The sequence below is a fragment of the Rutidosis leptorrhynchoides genome, chromosome 2, assembly GCF_046630445.1.
Source record: "Rutidosis leptorrhynchoides isolate AG116_Rl617_1_P2 chromosome 2, CSIRO_AGI_Rlap_v1, whole genome shotgun sequence".
Taxonomy (NCBI): Eukaryota; Viridiplantae; Streptophyta; class Magnoliopsida; order Asterales; family Asteraceae; genus Rutidosis; species Rutidosis leptorrhynchoides.
Window position 1 is genome coordinate 437,355,156 of NC_092334.1, and position 23,613 is coordinate 437,378,768.

General features: G+C 33.6%; 3 protein-coding genes across 3 annotated transcripts; all 3 read left to right on the forward strand.

Annotated features, from left to right (window-relative positions):
• The first annotated feature begins 955 nt into the window (after positions 1-955).
• On the forward strand, positions 956-2,542 carry LOC139889239 (serine/threonine-protein phosphatase 7 long form homolog). The gene is made up of 5 exons (XM_071872201.1): positions 956-973; positions 1,061-1,289; positions 1,650-2,118; positions 2,309-2,396; positions 2,486-2,542. The coding sequence occupies exons 1-5, from the start codon at positions 956-958 to the stop codon at positions 2,540-2,542; spliced, it is 861 nt and encodes a 286-aa protein (XP_071728302.1).
• A 14,043-nt stretch (positions 2,543-16,585) lies between these two features.
• LOC139892419 (probable methyltransferase PMT2) lies at positions 16,586-20,428 on the forward strand. The gene is made up of 7 exons (XM_071875490.1): positions 16,586-16,740; positions 17,297-17,952; positions 18,058-18,268; positions 18,441-18,729; positions 18,820-19,209; positions 19,807-19,884; positions 19,989-20,428. Exons 2-7 carry the CDS (start codon positions 17,308-17,310, stop codon positions 20,221-20,223), a joined length of 1,848 nt encoding a protein of 615 aa, XP_071731591.1. The 5' UTR covers positions 16,586-16,740; positions 17,297-17,307; the 3' UTR covers positions 20,224-20,428.
• A 1,905-nt stretch (positions 20,429-22,333) lies between these two features.
• On the forward strand, positions 22,334-23,268 carry LOC139892420 (protein PHYTOCHROME KINASE SUBSTRATE 3-like). Its single transcript, XM_071875491.1, has one exon. It carries the CDS (start codon positions 22,339-22,341, stop codon positions 23,191-23,193), a length of 855 nt encoding a protein of 284 aa, XP_071731592.1. The 5' UTR covers positions 22,334-22,338; the 3' UTR covers positions 23,194-23,268.
• The last annotated feature ends 345 nt before the right edge of the window (positions 23,269-23,613 follow it).

Genomic DNA, 23,613 nt, shown 5'->3' on the forward strand with positions numbered 1-23,613 from the left:
ATTTAGTTTTCATATAATAAATTTATATTTTTTAATTTCTATAAAATAAACAATAACATAATTATTTAAGCTAATAATACCCTCATCAATAAAAATAGTATTACATTTTAAATAAAACATAATTAAAACACTATACTAATAAATTAATATACGGCATAATTAAAAACAAGAACTACTCGTTTTCGTCTAACTCCTCTGCAAGTTGCTTCACGTACTTTTTCTTGATCCTCGCCCAAGCTCTCATCACCATTTCGTATTCGTCGGGAGGTAAGTCGCGTGATACTGGTTTTAAAAGAAGATTTAAACCCTTAAACATCGCGTCTCAACCTCCCCTGCTAGCTTTTCCATTTTTTGTTTCGTAACTAGTGCGGCAGCTTCCATAAATGGTGTTATCTTCTCGCACACTTCCTCGGACAATCTATGAGAAGCGGCATCCGATGAATATGAATCCCATTGGCTCTTGGTTTGACCCGGTGAACGGCATAGCGCATCGTTTGGTATGTTGAATAGTAATTTTTTTTAAAATAGTAATTTTTTTAAACAGACTTGCAAAATGGAAATTTTATCAAAATCATTTCGAAAATGGTAAAACCAAACTTCCAAAGTTCGGTTTTGGTCAAACCCGAAGTCTGGAAGTTCGGTTTTGGTACTTTATTCGTTTGGTCTGTTAAATTGATGACTGGATTGGGGACGTGTCAAAACCGAAGTTTGGAACTTCGATTTTGCTTTAACTTCCAGCTACCCCATTTACTGTAATTTTATCCCCCATAAATACCTTTAATTCGTAAAAATAAAAACTGGCGAATGAAAAAAGGCCACGTGGAAATCGAAGTTTCAAACTTCGGTTTTGGTATCTGTATAAATCCAAAGTCTGATACTTCGGCTCTCACACACAAAACACATTCAAAGCTATAAAAAAAAAATTCGAAAACCCTTTGATTTTTAACAAAAAAAAATGGCTCAAACGAACCAAGTACGTGCTAGATCGGAGCCGATTGATAGTTCTTTATTGTTTTTATAAGCAAAAAGGAATCATAAATCGTATGCACTATTTACAAAGAAGCTTGACGAGGAGAAGTTGATCAAACCAAGAAGAGCTGATCTGAGCTTTTGGCAGCATATTTCACGGCTACCAAACGAAACAATTGATGAGCGGGTGCAGGTGTATCTCGATAATGTGGGTTTAGGTTTAGTTTGTAAATTGGGTAAACAAAGACTAGATTGGTCATTTGTTACTGCTATGATTGAAAGATGGTGCCCGGAGACGCATACGTTTCATTTACCGATTGGTACAAAATCATTACCTTATATATATATTAATTATTTATTTCAATATATATTATTATATATTCGTAATATATATATTAATTTAGTCAAGTATATAATATATATATAAATATAGATATATGTATATATAAATATATATTATTAGATATTTCTTATTAAAATAGTATTTACATACATACATATATATATATATATATATATATATATATATATATATATATATATATATATATATATATATATATATATATATTTATTTATTTATTTATTTATTTATTTATATATATATATATTTGTTATTCGAATAAATATATCTATATATATATCCGAATACTATATATAATTCATATTAATATTTGTAGGAGAAGCAACTGTAACGTTGCAAGACGTTCAGGTTTTATTCGGTTTACCAATAGACGGGGATGTATTCTCCAGTATTTGGTATGAAACAAATGATAGCGATTGGATACCGTTTGTCGTTACCTACTTAGGGATCGCCCCTCAGGCTATTGGTAATAGGGGTATACATAAAGGGAGGATATTAATTTCCATTTTAATAACGGAGTTGGCAGAAGATGTTGGAGACACTGTCGAGTCTCACCAACAGCGGGCTAGAGTATATATTTTAGCTATGATGGGTGGCGTTCTATTTTCTGATTCTAATGCGTATGATGTCCCTTTGAGTTTCTTGCATACCATCCTGGACTTGAGTCTAGCTAATTGTATTAGTTGGGGTAGTGCGGTTCTCGCACATCTTTATAGAAATTTGTGTAAAGCGACCACAAACTATGAAGCCAGGGCCATTAATGGTTCGCTACTTTTAGTACAACTGTGGGTGTATGAATGAATTCCATTCCTCGCGCCAATTCTCAAAAATGATGTACGAGAGATTCCAGAGGACATGCCACCGAACTGGATTCCATTGATTCGAGCACCCTATGGTTCTAGGTAATAGATCATTGTAACTTTAAACCTATAGTTCTTGTAACTATATTTAATTTTATGTGTTATTCATATGTAGGTGGCATGGTAAACGGAAGAACAAAAATACGCCAGCACATGTATTGTCTACAGTTCGCTCCCTACTTTCGGCGTTAACGCCTAGACAGGTAACATTTATTTAGTGTGAAACTATAGAAGCTATGTTAAAGTCAAAACATTTATTAAGTATTATAATATGTTGATGCAGTTTATATAGCAACCCTATGATGATTTGTTATTCGCCCGACTACCCCAGCAGTGCGCAGCTGACTGATAGTGCTCCAAATGAACATATATTTAGTAGCAATATCCTTCCAATATGTAAAGTTTTTAGTTGCAACTGTTCTATTTTCAAGTAATATTCGTTTAAATAAATAAGTGCGAAGACAAAAGGCGAAAACGAAGATTTGAAGACCCAAACGTCCAAAAAGCTCAAATGTACAAGATACAATTCAAGTGGTTCAATTTATTGATGAGAAGCGTCTAAAATTGACAAGAGTACATGTTGCGAAATGCAAAGTACAAGATATTAAATTATACGAAAGGACGTTCGAAAATCTGGAATCGGGACATGAACCGAGCATCAACGCGCAAGTCATCGGACCTAAAATTACAAGTCAACTATGCACAAGAATATAATATAATATATAAATAATTATATAAATTATTTATATATTATATTTATAATTAAATAAAACGTCGACAAGCTAAGTTCCAAAACAAGTGTGAGCTGGATTCAGTACCTCCGCACTCGCGGAGCTGCCAGGATCAAAAATGTGCCTATAAAAGCTCGAGCTTTCTGCTGAATCCATACACCATCCCTTTTTCACTCAATCTCTCTATCTATATACGATATATATATTTATATTTATAATATTAACGTTTAATTTAATATTAATAATAATTTGGGTTATTGTAAGAAATGTTTTACGGGTTTTAAAGTCGGAACTCTGTCCGTGTAACGCTACGCGATAAATAATCACTGTAAGCTATGTTCTTCCTTTTTAAATTAATGTATCGTAACTAAGTTATTATTATGCTTATTTGAGCCGAAGTAATCGTGATGTTAGACTAAATATTAAAGACGGGGTTATTGGATTTTGTACCATAATTAATGTTTGAACAAAAGACCGACACTTGTGGGCATTTGACTATGGACTATTAATAGATGGGAGGTATTGTCTAATTGAGTGACAACTCATTGGAGTCTTTCGAACCTATCTTCAAATTAATTAACTTAATAATTAATAATGATTATGGTTGTCCTATTTAGTGACATTCATACGGAATCTATTATAATCATTTAATTAATTATTCGAGTTGGGTAATTGATTATTCAGACTGATCAAGTGGGTAAATTAATATTCATATCTAATTAAAACAAGGGTGGATTACATACAGTGATAACTGGTGTAATTGTTGACAGAAGTGATAACTGCGTCACAGTTTAAATCTTTAATTAGTTGGAATATTTGACTTCGGGTATAAGGGTAATTTGACGAGGACACTCACACTTTATATTTATGACCGATGGACTGTTATGGACAAAAATCAGATGGACATATCGAATAATCCAGGACAAAGGACAATTAACCCATGGTAATAAATTAAAATCAACACGTCGAACATCATGATTATAGAAGTTCAAATAAGCATAATTCCTTTATTTTATATCTCATCGCACTTTTATTTATCGTCATTTTAATTATCGCACTTTTAATCATCGCACTTTTATTTATTGTCATTTACTTTACGCTTTAAAATAAGTTGTATTTATATTTAATATTTTACATTAGGTTTTAATTGTGACTTAAGGCATAAAATCGACAAACCGGTCACTAAACGGTAAAACCCCCTTTTATAACAATAATAATATTACTTATATATATATTTTTATACAAATATAGTTTAAAATAAATATAGCGTTAAACTCAGCTAGCTTCCTGTGAAACGAACCGGACTTACTAAAAAACTACACTACTCTACGATTAGGTACACAGCCTATAAGTGTTGTAGCAAGGTTTAGGTATATCCATTCTATATAAATAAATAAAACTTGTATCATATTTCGCCGTATTTCATATTAAAAATAAGTATATTTCATACCCCTTCGCTCGCACATCAAGTTTTTGGCGCCGCTGCTGGGGACTCGACGAAACGCTATATTTTTAATTTATATATTTATAAATATATTTATATATAATTTTTAGAAAAACAATATAAAAGTTAAAAAAAAAAACTGAACCTGCCGAACCAGTTTAAGCCTGCACAGTTAACTCCGCACTCGCGGAGCTTTTCTGGCACCAGCAGACCGCACTCGCGGAGTCGTCTGACAGGTCAACCCTAGCTGCATTAATTACAAATTTAGGTTAAATTTTTATTTATTATTTAATTTTTAGGGTTTAATTAAATTGTTGTTATTAATTAGAGTTTGTTTATTTAATTTTCTAGTTTTAATATATAATTAGTAATATTAAGTTTTAATATTATTATTAAATTTATAGATTAATATTTTTATATAATAATAATATAAAAATAATATTTTTTATAAAATTTGTATTTTTATCATTTTAGTTATAATTTGTATTTTTATCGTTTATTTCGTAATATTCGTCGTTCGTAATATATAGTTTTAAGTTATAGTTTTTGCCGTAGTTAATTTTATATTTCTAGACTTTTAAGTTTTGCTATAAAATCCCTTAAGTGCTTTTTCTTTAAATTTAGAATTTAGGTGCTTTAGAATTTTGCGACGCCATTTTTCGCTTTAGTTTTTAATAGATTTTAGTGCCAATTTAAGTAATTGCCGTTTTCCGAATAAAATTGCATTTACCTTTAGACCTTTAGGCACAACTTTTTAGATTTAGTTTTTAGACTTTTAAGTTTCGACGTTTTTCTTTCTTATTTTTATTTTTCGACGTTTTTTGACGCTCTTTTTCTTTTCCGTTTCTACGCGCTAGTTTTTAGGACATAGAATTTTTAAAATCTTTAAATTTCAACGAAAATATTTGTAAGCAATTAAATTATAGACGCCATTTTTATGGTTCGTAGTAATAGTTGGATTTGTTAGTGGCGAGTTGTGAACTTCCGATTTAAAGGGTCCTGGCTACCTGCTGCTTCTATTGGCTATTCGAAACGTGGGCAAAATCAGAAAAGTCTATTAATTTGATAACTTATATAATTTTTAGTTTTATAACTAATAGAATAATTAGTAAATGCACCACATTGTAGCTAAAATTTGGTAAAAAGCGTATTATGGAAAATCTCGAAAATATCTTAAAAACTCTTTATGACATCCGAAATCAATCACATCAATACCCTCAAACGAGTGTTGATGACAATTCGTTCGGTCAATCTTGGATCACGAATGAAGAAACAATAACTGGTTGTGACATCTGTAGAGATTGTCACTCAACATGGAAATGTTACTATTACGTTCCTATGGAAAATTATGCACCCATAGAACCTGAATGGAACGATTACGAAGAATACAATTCAAATTGGGATTATTCCCAAGAATATATCCAAACTCAACAACCAGATGACGAGGAAAATTATGTGTCTGAAAATCTTTTAGATTATATGAAAATCAAACTCGAAGAACTTGATGCTCAAAATGAACAAATGAGCGAGTTTGTAAATAGGCAAGTTGAAACTCTATCAGACTACACACCTGTTGATCTGAGGAGTATTGTGCAAGAAAATCTCATATCATCGAATTTTGATGAATTCGAGAGCTCCGAAATCACCAATTATCCCGATGATACTTTTTATTCAGTTTTACCAATTTCACAACATATCGACACATTAGCCTCAACCGACGAAATAATCGATCCATCAATGGATGAAGAAGAAGTAAGGGTGACAGATTGGTACTCTTGGGAAAATGATAACGTTAAAAATTTTACCCCCGAGACGAAAGTGGTGGGACCGATAAGGACCGTTAATGAAGAAGAATTTGCTTCGATCCCGAAATTCACCATTCCACAACCTTCTAACCCAATATTCTCAATAGATGAGTCATCTACCGAAGATGAACTACGAGCAGTAATAGATATTGACACATCAAATTTCACCCAATTGGGTAATAGAGGTGAAAACTTTGATCCCGAGAATGAACGAAAGGAAATGTTAGGAATTGTCCACCCTAAAGAAATATGTATGTCAGTGTATAACGATCCATTTGACCAAGAATCAGAAAAGAGACATATCCATTTACTGAAAGCTACACTTAAAAAAGAATTAATTAGTGACGATCGGGTGGGTCTAAACTTTAAACCCATTGATATATTATACACCACCCGAGATGTAAATAACTGGCTCACTATTTTAATTCGTGGAACTTATTCTACCAACTTCACATGTCGTCAACTAAGTGTGGGGAAGTCTAACCCCATTTAACGTTAAATTAGGGGTCCAGGTTTGTGCATAACTCGTTAATAAAAATGCATGATAAATTAGGGTAAAATACGCATTTTCAAAAATTAGCAAACAGTTCAGAAAAGCAACCATTTTTGAAGAAAAACATGTGTGATAAAACAACAAAAGGAATGAACGATGAGGCGCGCCATCTATCATTCGACGAGCTTATCAATTACAAACTGGGTATTTTTAATCACTTTTCTACATTAATCACCCTCATGAATTTATAATTATAGTCTGATTTTATGCAAATGAGGGCATTGCATGATCTTAAGTGTGGGGAAGGGTAATAAATTCTCTCGGGTTTGCACTTGGTTTATTTGCCAAATTTTGTGAAAATTTGAAAAATTTTCAACTAAATGAATTCAAAATCATGTTTATACATATTTATGAACGATGAAAACTATGTGTTAATACCGAAATTATCGTTACCTCGGAAAGGACATAAACTGAGAAACAACCTAAAATGCTTGAATTCATTTAAAATGGAAAAGAGAAGAATAAAAAGGCAAAGAAAGAAATAAATAAAAGCCAATGTGGGGAGAATATACCAAGTTATTCAATTAAAAACTATCTATCACATGTTTCTGTAAAGTTATTGCAGGTGCTTTTGTTTTGGACTAAATTAACTGTTTTACCCGGTAAATTGTAATAAAGATGAAAGAAAGATGAATCTACACGATGAATCAATTCCATCATTAAAAGGAAGTAAAGTCTTCTGAAAAAGACACGCGCTTCTTGATTTAGGTCAGGAAGTTGTCGTCCAGACCAGTTGTAGAGTCTACGAAAAACCTTGAAAAGTTTTCTCGAAAATCAGCTGGAAATCCACGGACCTCAGCATCAAACAGGGTCGCCATATGGTCAGACTTATCCTAACCATGAGAGGATCTGTCTCGTAAAATGGGGAGGGTGCCGTGCAAATTAGCTTGATAAGACTAATGAATCAGACCCCCGGAAAGGATAATCTCCTTAAAGATTAAAAATCAGCTTTTAAGCCTGATATTACTCAATCCTTGAGATTGACCTTAAAGATTGAGAATTACAAACTCATGGAATTTGATGATATCTAAACTCGAGCTTGAACGAGAAAATAATTTGATCAAAAATTAAAACCGATTTGTTTTCTGAAAACCTATTTTCAATGCGTTCATTACCATTGAACGTAAAATTCTAGAATTCATCAGAATTCATTAGGTCACCTGAACCAAATCGGGTGTCAACCGTAAGAACGGTGGTTGCATAGCATGGTCGGAGACAGGACCTTGTGCCAGACCGAAAAAATCATAGGGTGATCTTTACTATTACTCCTACAAAGGATAGTAATTGCATCCGACACGTTTTAGACCATGAACAAATGCATGTCATTAGACATTGCCTTAACAGTTTCTTGTTCATCGCTTTCCTTTACAACCGGACGGTAGTTTGCCGAAAGGTAATATACGGAACAAGTAAATTGGATGTGTGCTTTATGATACAGGGATAGCAGTGGATTACATGAACCTAAAAGTTTTAGCCAAAATATTGATCCACAAAAATATTTTGCAACATCGATGGTGGGTCAAATCAGAAAACTTATCTAGGGTAAAATCTAGAATGAATTTTCAAAAGATCAAATGTTTTCATAAAGATCCAATTTCCTTAAAGGATCTAAATTTTCATAGTCACGTGGGACTGTAAACCACATCATTACTATCATTGTTTATACCGCCGTATCAAAATCACTGATGTATAAAGTGTGAGAATAAAATAGTGATTCGAGTGAAGTGTGATTTAATTTCAAGTTCTGTATTGCTTGAGGACAAGCAACGTTCAAGTGTGGGGATATTTGATAGTGCTCCAAATGAACATATATTTAGTAGCAATATCCTTCCAATATGTAAAGTTTTTAGTTGCAATTGTTCTATTTTCAAGTAATATTCGTTTAAATAAATAAGTGCGAAGACAAAAGGCAAAAACGAAGATTTGAAGATGCAAACATCCAAAAAGCTCAAATGTACAAGATACAATTCAAATGGTTCAATTTATTGATGAGAAGCGTCTAAAATTGACAAGAGTACAAGTCACGAAAAACAAAGTACAAGATATTAAATTATACGAAAGGACGTTCGAAAATCCGGAACCGGGACATGAACCGAGCATCAACGCGCAAGTCATCGGACCTAAAATTACAAGTCAACTATGCACAAGAATATAATATAATATATAAATAATTATATAAATTATTTATATATTATATTTATAATTAAATAAAACGTCGACAAGCTAAGTTCCAAAACAAGTGTGAGCTGGATTCAGTACCTCCGCACTCGCGGAGATGTGAGGCACAAAACCTCCGCACTCGCAGAGCCGCCAGGATCAAAAATGTGCCTATAAATGCTCGAGCTTTCTGCTGAATCCATACACCATCCCTTTTTCACTCAATCTCTCTATCTATATACGATATATATATATATATATATATATATATATATATATATATATATATATATATATATATATATATATATATATATATATATATATATATATATATATATATATATATATTTATAATATTAAAGTTTAATTTAATATTAATAATAATTTGGGTTATTGTAAGAAATGTTTTACGGGTTTTAAAGTCGGAACTCTGTCCGTGTAACGCTACGCGATAAATAATCACTGTAAGCTATGTTCTTCCTTTTTAAATTAATGTATCGTAACTAAGTTATTATTATGCTTATTTGAGCCGAAGTAATCGTGATGTTAGACTAAATATTAAAGACGGGGTTATTGGATTTTGTACCATAATTAATGTTTGAACAAAAGACCGACACTTATGGGCATTTGACTATGGACTATTAATAGATGGGAGGTATTGTCTAATTGAGTGACAACTCATTGGAGTCTGTCGAACCTATCTTCAAATTAATTAACTTAATAATTAATAATGATTATGGTTGTCCTATTTAGTGACATTCATACGGAATCTATTATAATCATTTAATTAATTATTCGGGTTGGGTAATTGATTAATCAAACTGATCAAGTGGGTAAATTAATATTCATATCTAATCAAAACAGGGGTGGATTACATACAGTGATAACTGGTGTAATTGTTGACAGAAGTGATAACTGCATCACAGTTTAAATCTTTAATTAGTTGGAATATTTGACTTCGGGTATAAGGGTAATTTGACGAGGACATCGCACTTTATATTTATGACCGATGGACTGTTATGGACAAAAACCAGATGGACATATCGAATAATCCAGGACAAAGGACAATTAACCTGTGACGATCGCTCCAAATCCATATGGACGAACACGTCATTCATTGATTTCATTGCGAGGTATTTGACCTCTATGTGATACGTTTTGTAACATTGCATTCGTTTGAAAAGGTATTTCATAAATGAATATATAAATTCCAGGTTTTTTTACATCTGATGATTCCTACGTATAGACAATCACCATTTAAATAGTTTACAATAATACATCTGTTGACAATACAGTCAAAATAAGATACATGGTAATGGTTTGATGAATGCAAGTTTCTTGTATATAGCATGTATGACTCCAAGCACATAACTTGTATCACGTATGAGCAAACAGCGGAAGACTTCTAGAATCCTGAGAATAAACATGCTTCAAGTGTCAACACAAAGGTTGGTGAGTTCATAGTTTTAATATTACACATAATCCGTATATCAATGTGGATTACAAAAGTTCAGTTGTTTTATTTAAAACGTTATCAATAAGTTTTACATAAAAGGTGGATCACAAGATTTCAGTTGTTTCATCCGAAACGTTTATCAATCGGTTCTACAAAATTGAGCACCCTGGTAACTAAACTTTAATGCTTATATTATTTGTACCCTTTGTATAATCATCTTAATAATACACGCAAACCAACGTGTACGCTTCTCAAATAGCATACGTCCGTTAAAAGGCTAGCGCTCTAGCTCGGACGGGGATATCAAGCCCTATGGATCCATATACTACTACTCGCGCCCACCAGTTCTTATAACTGGCAGTTACCAGTTACCAAAGCTAAGGGATTTTCGGTTCAAACTCAGTGTAGAATTTAGTATGTACTTGTATCCATTGTGTTTAAAATAAAGTGCATGTATTCTCATCCCAAAAATATATATTGCAAAAGCAATTAAAAAGGGAGCAAATGAAACTCACGCATATAAATATTGTATATCGGTTAATAAAGCATTTGCATGTATTCTCAGCCCAAAAATATAGAGAGTAAAAGGGATCTTATGAAACTCACACATATAAATATTGTATATCGGTTAATAAAGCATTTGCATGTATTCTCAGCCCAAAATGTAAAGAGTAAAAGGGATCTTATGAAACTCACAGTTAAATATTGATATACAATATTGTAGGAAAGCACGTAGACGCATCGGAGATGATAAACACGAGGTTTGATTCACAAAAAAAAATACCCCCGAACATTACCCATAACCTCCTTGGCAATAACCCATAATTTCCTTAGCTCTAGCTTGCTCGAAAACTCATTTTGAAAATTACTTGGACAGCACTCCGTCGTAATATTTTTTATACATTATTATTTTTGTATCGCAAAAATAATAACACTAATAATAATAAAAAAATAATAAGATTAATAATAATCTTATTAATAATAATAATAATAATAATAATAATAATAATAATAAATAATAAATAATATTACGGAGTATATATATATTTGTGTATGTGTGTGATTTAAATCGAGCGAAAACACTGAAATTTATAGATGTGGCCTGAAATCTGGAGTCATGCGACTCGCATGGAAATGGCCTTCTGGCCATGCAACTCGCATGAGGACCAGGGACAGCTCACATTGTTTTGGCTCCTAGCTTGTCGACATAATATAAAATAAATATAAATATAATATATATAATTTAAATTAATTAATTATATATTATATTAAATTCACGTGCATAGTTGACTTGTAATTTTTGTTCCGATAAGTCGTACGTTGTCACTCGACTTATGTCCCGGTTCCGGTTTTTCGAACGCCCTTTCGTACGCTGAGAAAACTTGTACTTTACGTTTCGTGAATCGTACCTTTGTCAAAATATAGTCTTAAATCATCCATAAAATATACCACTGTAGCAAAGTTACTGTAGCAAAGTCAATTTTTACTGTAGCAATTCACTGTAGCAAAGTCAATTTCACTGTAGCAAATAGTGATTTTCAAAAACACTGCAGCATTTTGAGTAATGTGGCAATTTGAAAACACTGTAACAAATTAGTGTTTAACTGGTTCATCTTAAACGCTTTAGTTAACTTATCTAAATATCAATTGAATCAATAAACGAATGTTACTATCGTTTATTATATATATGTATATATCTTTTTAATATACATAAATCAGTTTTTAAATACACATTGGAAGTTATTTATAAATAAATTTTAATAATAAATATTTCAACTTATCATATACATTCAAATAGATATTTAAACCAATAAGTTTAATGTACGGTATCAAACAATTAATACATTGTTACCTTTTCATGTTATAGTATATATGTATCTATTTACATATAATTGTTCGCGAATCGTCGAAAACAACCGAAGGGTATTTAAATATATAAAAGTAATTCAAAAATTTTGAGATTCAGTTTTACAGACTTTGCTTATCGTGTCGAAAATGTTAATCATACAAAGATTAAGTTTAAATTTGGTCAGAAATTTCCGGGTCATCACAGTACCTACCCGTTAAAGAAATTTCGTCCCGAAATTTGAGTGAGGTCGTCATGGCTAACAATAAAAATGTTTTAATGACGAATATGAGTTGATAATAGAGTTTTATCTATGTTTGAATAATATGGATAAAATAATCCAGTTACTCGAAGCGTATGAGAGAAGTTATCGTAATCAAGTGAAATGGAGAATAGAGATGCGTCTTATCTCTTGATGTAGTAACGATTGATTTCCGGATTTTAAGGAATAGAAAATCTTCATAATTTAAATAAGATTTGATTTTTCGGAATTTGGGGAAATTAGGATTTTCTTTGATTAAATGCGTAATCTGACTCTATTACTGCGTCCGATATTTTGCTATAAATTGTCCTCTTCCGTTTCATTTATTTTCAACACTCCTATAATTTTCTTTATTATTTCATACATCCCAATAGATTGTGAAAATGCTTAATCCAGTTCTGATTCTTGATATTTTCCTGGCTATCGTATCCTTCATTCTTCTTTTTCATCTGCCACCAGAGGAAGTTATTTTCTTCTACTATTACCTTGGGGTTATAGTGTTTTTCATTCTCCCGTGTCTTTATATTGCTATACGCATTGATATACACGGTTTGTAATTTCGGGGTTGTTTTTGGGCTTTATATTTTCCATTATATTTCGGAGCTTCATGCTTTCGTTTTCTTTTCCCGACTTTAAGTCAAGCGAATAATGGTCCAAAATTCGTAGGTATGGATTTTGAAATGAACATAATTAATATTCTAAGAAAGAAACGGTAATGGCACAATCTGACTTGTCAAATTACCAGAATACCTCGAAAAAGACCTTAATCATCAAGAAAAATATTTTCTTGATATGTTTAGAGGTTAAATAGAATGAAAGAGTTATGTAACATGGTTCATGATGAGGGTATGATCTGTGAACCTTTATCACGTTCCATTAGAAACTCAGCATGACTTACTGTAATATAATCACGTTGATCAAGTGTCATTATATTATACTAATTCATGCTTCAGTTCCCAACACTACTTCAAAACATTCAAATTTTAAACTTGAAGGTTTCAGAATTTAGAAACTAAAATAGTTTCTTTTATGATGTAATACAGATAGCGCGAAGAGATGAATGATTTCAGATAAGAATGCTTATGAAAATATCTTCAGAAATATCGAGGATATTTAAAAGATACGATGATATCTTAGAATTTCTAATATCGAAGAATGATGAAGAAGATTTGTTCGTAACGGATTTTGAGTTAGTAGCAAGGTATTCGTTAATGACTTCAGCAGATACTGAATCATTTGTATTCTTTGAAGGCAGGTTTAGTCTTTGTGATTTATCCACAGCCCTCCTTCATACTTTGCTCAATCCGTTTTCCAGTTTCAAACCTTTTTTTTTTTCTCAGCTTTACCATCATATTATTCTTTATCATCAAACTTTTGACTGTTAAGGTCGTTTACAGTTTTTGCTGCTTCATCAGCATTGTTCTAATTTCAGAGAACTAGTTTCATAGTTTGGGGTGTTTTTCAAAAACTTCACATTTGAAGTATGTAATTCGAGGAGGTAGACGTTATATGTACACATATAACTGTTGGCGTAGACGTGCTGCAAGATTTCAAAATACTGATTGCAAATTCCCGATAGTTGGAATGGCAACTATTGTTACAAGATGTGGATGAGTACATGATAGGGTTTCAATGTATATATAGTAATTTCCGGAGAGTTTCAAATAGCAGAGTGACGGAGTCGCTGGTACATTTACTGCTAATATGGTGGAACATAAAAGGTTCCCCAGTAACAAAAACGTATATGCCAAAGTTATAAGTCTGAAAGGTCTTCGTTGACTAGTTGAATGGGTGATAATACTGGATACTTTTAAAAAGGAATTGCAAGGTTATTTTCAGTAATGATAATGCCGAAGGATTTATCACAGATACGTGTTAAAGTTTTACTTAGGTTTCGAGAGCTTTCCAGATATATGATTATAATTACAAATCTTTCTTCTCGTAGATATCGTGTAGTTGGTTTGTCTTCTCGTTTGTTCATTAGTTGAAGTGTTTCCAAGAATTTTGATGGGTTTGAACGCAAAATGTAATCATATGATGTTCTAGTACTGTTCTGAATTCATACTTCCCATGTACACCATCGATGACCTTGCTAGATACTGTTCCTCGAATAGTACCCGTAGTGTCCTATTAAACATAAATGAATATAGTTACATTAACCTGTTTTAGTCAACGCAATACAATTATGAAAATATACATAAGTTAGTGATGTAAAATCACTTTGAGCGTTACAGACAGATCATCGACACAACTTTTCTCACAAGTCTTAACAATACCAATAACTTGATCATCTGGTAAAAATCTACGTTGTCTCAAAATGCTTGCTATATCAGATCTACCTACAGTTACAACAATACACATAAAATGTTGGCTTACGGTTTCAAGAATAAGTATACAATTTTGTTGTTTACCTCTGTACGGATATGCAAACTCCATCGCCCGTAGCCACGGATCCAGTGTAAACGAATCATCCGCTTCAGGTCTGTTGATTATTTCCCTTACAAAATCTTGCGTAGACATGTCATCCACAACGTTATTCTCCTTATTTCGAAGTTCATACGTATCTTGGAAAACATCAGCGGGTCCAGGGATTCGGTAGGATAATTTGTTCTTTTTGTTAGACCCGAAACCGCGAAGAACAGGTCGTTGTGGTGAAATAGGTTGCTTTTGTTTTTGACGGTTAAGTTGGGGGGACTCTAAAGGTCGGGGGAGTGGTGGCGACTCAGTGGGCACCAATATGGTTTGAGTGGGTTTTGAAACTGATACAGATTGAGTGAGATCAGAATCATCAATATCAAGTAGGTATTCCCATCCATCGTTCTCATCATTGGCCATTTTTTTAGAATGTGATTTTGTGTTTTTTTTTTTAGTTTTCAACTGCTAATTTCAGTGAAAATTAAAACTCGGTTTGAGGTGTTTGAAATGTGGTTGTGTTGTATGTGATGTTGTAATTGATAATGAAGTTTCAACTAGTATAAATAGATATATAAAAGCATAGATTTCGACATGCAAAAGCAAGATTCGGCTTAGAAGTGAACAAAATATGGCAGGACCTAAAACTGAAGTTTCAAACTTCGGTTTTGCTGAAAAGCCTGCAAAACCGAAGTTTCAAACTTCGGTTTAGGGCACGGGTGGCTAAGCTTGTACACATGTCTGTCAAGTCATTGTGTAAATGGATAAAGTATCAAAACCGAACTTCCAAACTTCGGGTTTGACCAAAACCGAACTTTGGAAGTTCGGTTTTACCATTTTCGAAATGATTTTGCTAAAATTTTCATTTTTGCAAGTCTGTTTAAAAAAAATACTATTTTTTTAAAAAAAAAATCATCGTTTCTAAATAAACTCTCAAACTGACTCGGGCTTGGTACATTTTTCGGCTTTATTTTCTGGAATCTCTTGCTTGTTATGGAACACAATATCAGGTTGAATTTGCTTTCTTTTGTGCGACATAAGACCTTCAAATGTTATAAACTTCACACAATCTTTAACTACACGTCATGCATTCTCGTACATAAAATTTCTTTTTGTTTGTAGTTTGAATTGTTTGTGCGCTTGATTCATAAGATCTTCCCTCAAGCTCCACTTTGTCAATGTTGAAGTATATTGTATTTAATACGGATTACTAAACAAAAAATGATTAGAATTAGGGATTTTAAGTAAAAATTAAACATAGTAAACAGTGGAGTATAAAAGTATTGGTGACCAATAAATAAGTCTGTGACCACTCCCTACAGCTAGTTACCCGTTAGTTACCCGCTCATTATCCGTCATTACCCTTAATTAACTATAGCCACGAGCTAGTTACCCGCCTTAGTTATCCGCTTTCACCATTAATGTAACGGAGCTATGAGGCTTAGTTATTGTTTGGACTTGATGCTTTATTACTTGTACGTTGTATATTAAGAGGAAAATTATTTTAGCCATGATAAGGAGTGTTTAGTTATGGGTTAGTTATAGAATATTGGTGTTGTTGTTGGGCTGACGTGGAAAGTTAGAATTAATAGTTTAGTTAAGATGCCTTAAAATCCAAGAAAAGGTAGACCATGATCAGTCCATCAGACCAAACCACCAGACCAGTTCAAACCCATCTCATCACTTCAATAAATAATCATCATCACCATCATCAAATCAAATCAAACACCCAAATATCATCACTTCATTTATATACTAAAATATTCCCCCACCAAAATCTAACTATAACAATCGCTAAACATATGTCACACATAAAAATGTTCTGATCCAAAAAACAGAACATCATCACGATCCCCTTAATTCCCGGCTTCAAGATCCGTAAGATTCTTCATAACTTCGATTTGCTTTATAATTATCATTTGTTATTTGTTATTGTATTTCTATTCATCCTAATAACTGGATTGAATAAGTATTTCAGCTTAATTGAATCTGATCATGTACATTTTATCTAGTTCAAGATCTTGAATGGATCTTTTGTTTGTCTGTTTAATAATACTTTACCACTTGATCAACATCTTGATTGCCCACAACATTAGATCTTGCCTTTTGAATACCCTTTTTGTTCTAACATGCCTGTAAGGTGTTCGATGAAATGCTTAGTGTTAAATTGCTTATCAATTTGCTACATAAAGTTATAGACATCGTTTAATATGTACATGTAAAAGATCTAACAAACATATGAATACTTGTAAGCTGTAAATTGTTATTGGTATTGCACTGGTTTTGATGACATGTCAGATACATATATACATATACATATACATATAATAACAATAATAGAAAGCTTATTACATACATTAGAACATTGATAAATTTTGATACATTATCAGACAGTTTACAACTACATTTTGATTGTTTACATTAAATATTACAGGTTAATTAGTTATGGCAACTAAAGGGAATCCAGGAGATAACAGAACCAGGAGATCCTTTTCGATATTTATAGTCGTCGGTTTATGTTGCTTTTTTTATTTACTCGGTGCGTGGCAAAAGAGTGGGTTTGGGAAAGGAGATAGTATAGCTCAAAAGGTAACAGAAAGTGCCGATTGTAGCGTTCTTTCAAATCTGAACGTCGAGACTCACCATGGTGACGAAATGAAAAAAAGTAACAACTTGCAAGCTGTAAGTAAGGTTCTCAAGCCTTGTGAAGATAAATATGTTGATTATACGCCATGTCACGATCAAATGCGTGCAATGACGTTCCCTAGAGACAACATGAATTACAGGGAACGACATTGTCCTCCCGAAAATGAGAAGTTGCATTGTCTTATTCCTGCTCCAAAAGGTTACGTGACCCCGTTTCCGTGGCCTAAAAGTAGGGATTTTGTACCTTTTGCTAATGCGCCTTATAAGAGCTTGACAGTTGAAAAGGCGATCCAGAATTGGATCCAATACGAAGGCGATGTTTTTAGGTTTCCTGGTGGTGGAACACAGTTTCCTCATGGAGCTGATGCGTATATTGATCAATTGGCTTCTGTTATTCCTATAGCTAATGGCATGGTTCGAACCGCATTAGACACCGGATGTGGTGTAAGTAAAACCTTTATTTTGCAAGCTCCATATTCAACCTACATTTTAAGGTTTTTTTTTTTTTTTTTTTTTTTTTTTTGACAATTTGGTGGTTAAAATCCCTAGGTTGCAAGTTGGGGAGCGTATCTATTCAAAAGAAACGTGATAGCGATGTCGTTTGCACCACGAGACTCGCATGAAGCGCAAGTTCAATTTGCTCTCGAACGAGGTGTTCCGGCAATCATTGGTGTGCTTGGAACCATAAAGCTTCCATATCCCTCGAGATCCTTCGATATGGCTCATTGTTCCCGGTGCTTGATTCCATGGGGCGGAAATAGTAATTTCGTAAACTTTATTTTTTTTTAATTGTTGGTATTGTTCTTTGGTCCTTTTTGGGCTTGAGTTTCTGACTCGCTTTGCGAGCAGACTAATCTCGAGGCAACAACCTGCTTTACAAGCTGGGAGTCGTGCTGGTATTGAAGATTAAATGAATATATGTTTTGTGTTAGGTGGGAGGTACATGATGGAAGTTGATCGAGTCTTGAGGCCCGGGGGCTACTGGGTTCTGTCTGGTCCACCGATTAACTGGAAGACGAACTTTCGATCATGGCAGCGTCCTAGAGAAGAGCTTGAAAAGGAACAAAAGAACATCGAGGATACGGCTAAACTTCTTTGTTGGGAGAAGAAATATGAAAAAGGCGAAACCGCAATTTGGAGAAAAAGAGTCAATAAATCATATTGTCAAGAGCGAAAGTCTCGTGTTACCATGTGTCAATCCACTAATCCAGATGATGTCTGGTATGAAAACTAACAAAATTCATGCGCTTCGACTTTTTTTTAATAAGAAAATTTGGTTTAATGATCAGATACTTGTGTTTGTGTGTATAGGTACAAGGAGATGGAAGAGTGTGTAACAGATTATCCCGAAACAAACAGTGCAGATGATGTTTCTGGTGGTGAATTGAAACCGTTTCCCGAGAGGCTTAATGATGTTCCTCCACGGATCAGTAGCGGGTCGGTTCCCGGGATTTCGGTTGAGAAATTTCAAGAGGATAACAAATTGTGGCAGAAGCATTTGAATGCTTATAAGAGAGTGAATAAGATCATTGACTCAGGGCGGTATCGTAATATTATGGATATGAATGCGGGTCTTGGCTGTTTTGCTGCTGCAATCGAGTCCCCCAAATCATGGGTTATGAACGTGATGCCAACGATAGCTAAGAAAGACACTCTTGGTGTGGTTTTCGAGCGAGGTCTTATCGGCATCTATCATGACTGGTAACAACTAAATCTTCTATACTTTTATGCATGAGTAAATTGCATAAGAATGTTTACCTTTTTATGTTTTACATTTTACAAATCCTGGGATTTCAAACTCTTTAACCGAACATATGGGGTATGTTTGGCAAAACTAGCCGTTAGCTTTTAGCTGGTAGCAGGTAGCTAATACCTGGTAGATGGTAGCTGTTAGCTTTTTATGTGTTTTTAGATGTTTGGCTCAGTAGCTCGAAGTGTTAAAAATAAGATTAAAATGGCAAAAAGCTAGGAGCTTTTTCTCAAACACCACTTCTATTAGCTCAGTTTTAGCTTTTCCATCCGTCTAAAAGCTTTCAAGCTCTTTTAACCAAATAAAACTTTTTATTAGTTACGAGTTTTTTCATAAAACTTAGTAGCTAAAAGCTCCGAAAAAATTTCAAACAAACATGCTCATGATAGGGTTTCAAATTCCTGAACCAAACGTCACTTTAGTGTTTCACTCTTTCTTGATACAGGAGAATGAACTAAACAAATGATATACTATGAAAGAAACTACTATTCATTTTTGTATGTGTCGTCTTTGTCCTATTATACAAACTTCTTTACCTCGTTTTTCAGGTGTGAAGCGTTTTCGACTTACCCAAGAACGTATGACCTAATCCACGCCAACGGTCTTTTCAGCTTGTACAAAAACAAGTAAGTTGTTTAAGCATCAAGATTCAGTAATTAACACTCATTTGTTATAAATATCCAACTTCTTTGTAATCTAAACTGGTTTTTGATGGTGGGCATACTTGTAGGTGTAGTTACGAGGACATTCTTTTAGAAATGGACAGAATTTTACGTCCTGAAGGTACTGTTATAATACGCGATAGTGAAAAAGAAGTACTCAAGGTGAAAAATATTGTTTCTGGGATGAGATGGAACACAAAAATGGTGGATCATGAAGATGGGCCTCTGGTTACAGAGAAGATATTGTTTGCTGTAAAACAGTATTGGGTTGCAGGTGAAAACAACACAACATCTTCTACATGATTCATGAAGAATTGAAGACGATGTAGCAAATTACAAGTTTCTATGTTAATTAGCTTGTACCATGATTTTAGTGATGAGTTTAGTTTAGAGTTAAATTAATAGTTTTTGGAAATTATTGGCAGCCTGATGTATTTGTATTTCATTCTCTTATATGTGTTCTCTCTTGAACAGTGTTAAGGTTTAATGGTTTTGTTTGGATCGATTATTGTTTGAACCTCAATTAGTACTTGGTCAGTTTGTTGCGAGTTATTTTCGGTGTAAAGCTTTTTGAATAGAAGTGGACAGAACCAGCCAAAGTTAGTTTGGTTTGGTTTGGTTTGATGAACTCGATGGATGATCATGGACGTCAACTTGTGTTCCATTTATTTAACCATAAATGGATGTAGAGAACATGTAGGACCATACACCCAAAAATGATCATATTTTATCATTGATCAACACTTTTTACAAACATATATCCTTATGAAATGATGTTTCTTGAATTAGAACACTCACTGTAGTAAAGTGAACTTTTTAATTGTCATATCGTCGTATTAACATTTAAACATTATAACTAACTCATAACTAATCTATACAAACGTGTCCGCGATAATTGTAACTATCATCTACAACAATCATGTTCCTATGGTGTTATGGCTATGGCGGCCATGGCGGAAGCAACAACTAAGGTCGTATGCATTAGGTTATAAAGATGAACTTACTTATAACTAAATTATACTCCGTAGTTATCTATCATGTAAAAAAAAAAAATGGATCAGTACAACTAATAACACTGATATGAATACCAATAGCTAGTTTGTGGTATATAGCATACTCACAAGTTTCAATCACTCAACCAATGAATACCTTGTTAACCACTTACAGTATTATCAATTATCAATTAAACCTACATTCACGGCTACATTTATTCCTCGTGGTCCATTCGTATACCTCGATCCATAAATTCTTGATTGAACGATTAAACCACTTGTGTTCTAATCATGCCCACCAACACCTTTCATGTCATTCTTCCATAAGAATATATTTAATTTCAAACAACAATACAACATCACATTTATAACATATCCACCTTGTTATTTTTTTCCGAGATAATACAACTCAAGCCACAAATACGATCATACTACTGGACCCATAATAGTGGTGGAGCTTGAGTCAGATGACGAAGTTATAGAAGTGTAAACATGTAAACGGATAAATTAATAAGGTTTCTCTGTTTAGGCTACCCAAGAAGAACCGCTCATTATGAACGTGATTAAAGAACCGCTCACCATCCGGATAACGTATACAAAACTATCAAATAAACTTATCTGCAAGAAGAATCGTTCACCATAAACGTGATTGAAGGCCATAAAATCGTGAAAGCACTCAAAACTGAATAGCGCGTAGAAAAGGCTTACAAGCAGTGGTGAGTGTGTAAGCCCTACGTGATATAGTTGTACACGTCATCAAGAAGACCACGCAAAAGTCATGTTGCGAATAATTGGGGATTGACCACTCCGAGTCTTTAGGGTTGACTAGCCAATTAGATCATGACACGTGTAAAGTCAAAGTTGTAGACTCTATCTATAAATAGGACACTTGGGCCTCCATTATTCGGACACTTAGATTGAGTCGGAACACGTATAATTTCTCTCTCCAGAAAGTGTTTCTCTCTCTCTTGAAGATCTAAGCAGGCCATTTGACTGGACTCAAGCGACTTTCGATTAAGCCGTTCATCTTCAATGTGATCTAATATGCACTGTATCTTACCCACTAGTCGGAATAAAGTACGATCAAAGAACATTTCACTCAAATGTATATAGCCTAACTCGGTATCTTAATACTGTTTCGAAAAAATTTTCTGGCACGCTAAGATATGCCATTGGTAAATTTTAAACTTGTGAAGTAAACCGCTGATAATGCAAACGTCCGTATCTCGTATCTCATATTCTCATGGGCTACAAATTTCACTAATTACTCTAAAATAATTTTAGAGGGACTAGGACCCATCCTACTATACCCCCTAATAAACTCCGCCCCTACCATCAATACTCTTTTTTCCTTTAAAAGAAAAACATTCACAAACACTCTAGATTGTATGTTTAAACTTTCCTTTTCTTAATAAACCTCCTTTAAATGGAAACTGAAAACAACCCGAATGAGCTTCGTGCCGCTTCGTTTTCTTGTTACCTTAAACCTGCTGAAGGCGTGGCCAACATGTTTGACACTAGTGAAAAGTTTCCCGACATGTCGTTGTTTGATCCTCACAAACTTAAACCAAGTATGTTCACACCACGGACACCGAGTATGTCATCCACTTTTAGCAGCAACCAAGGGGCATTGCTACAACCAAAACCGAGCAGTAAAGCATTCGTTAAGAGATGGTTTCATGGCTTCGTAGCTACTTGTTCGACAAGAAATGACGTTTGTGTCCAACAAAGTGTTGAACAAAGAGATCAATTCGCATTCCCTGTTTTAACAAATGACAAACAAAAAGTTGAAGATTTGCCAAGGGTTTCAATCGAGGTTTTCGGGTCTGGAACACTAACAAAAGGTGATATAGCAAGAAACTTGGTGAGAAAAATGTCGATTTTGACTTGGGACGCGATTCCAAAGAGTAAAGAAAGTGTGATATGTGATGACGTGGCGAGTGAAGCGAGCTCAGATTTGTTCGAGATAGAGAATATTTCGAGAACCGAATGGAAAGATTACGAGTCGAGTGTCATGAGCCCATCTACTCAGTGTGCACCAAGTGAAGCTAGTATCGAATGGAGTGTTGTGACTGCAAGTGCAGCTGAATATGCGTCTGTTTATTCGGGGTATGATGAAAAACATACGGTTTACAATACTCGAACCACTGCAAAATCCAAAACCGGGCCCACGAGAAAAGCACAAACACCGAGGACTAATGGTTTGTTGGGATGCAAAGGTTACGAATCAACCAATGTAGCCGAACCCATTCATAGAAGTATTGAAAAACCTAAACGTTAGCTATAGTTGATCATAAATATATGTATGTACGCTTGTTTGTATATTTTGTATTTGTATCATCTATGTATTTATTAAATAAAGATGTGTTTATTAATCCTAATGACACACATGTTATCACAATCATAAATTTTAGTTATGTTTCAAAAACTACAATTACAATGCTTTGAAGCGTATAATCGTTAGTCATTCGTTTACAGTACTAGTTATTAACGACTGATAGATATGTTTCCATACATAAGATTTAACAATAGGATTGTTTGTTGTAATTATCCTTTCTACCAAGTACTACATATATTCATTAATATCAAACCCATACTTGTGGAGATTAATCTTTAGGAAACGTTTGATAAAACTGAATAATTTAACACTGAATGATTCATAATCTGAATAATCCAAAAGTTCTGAATGAATTTGCTTAAG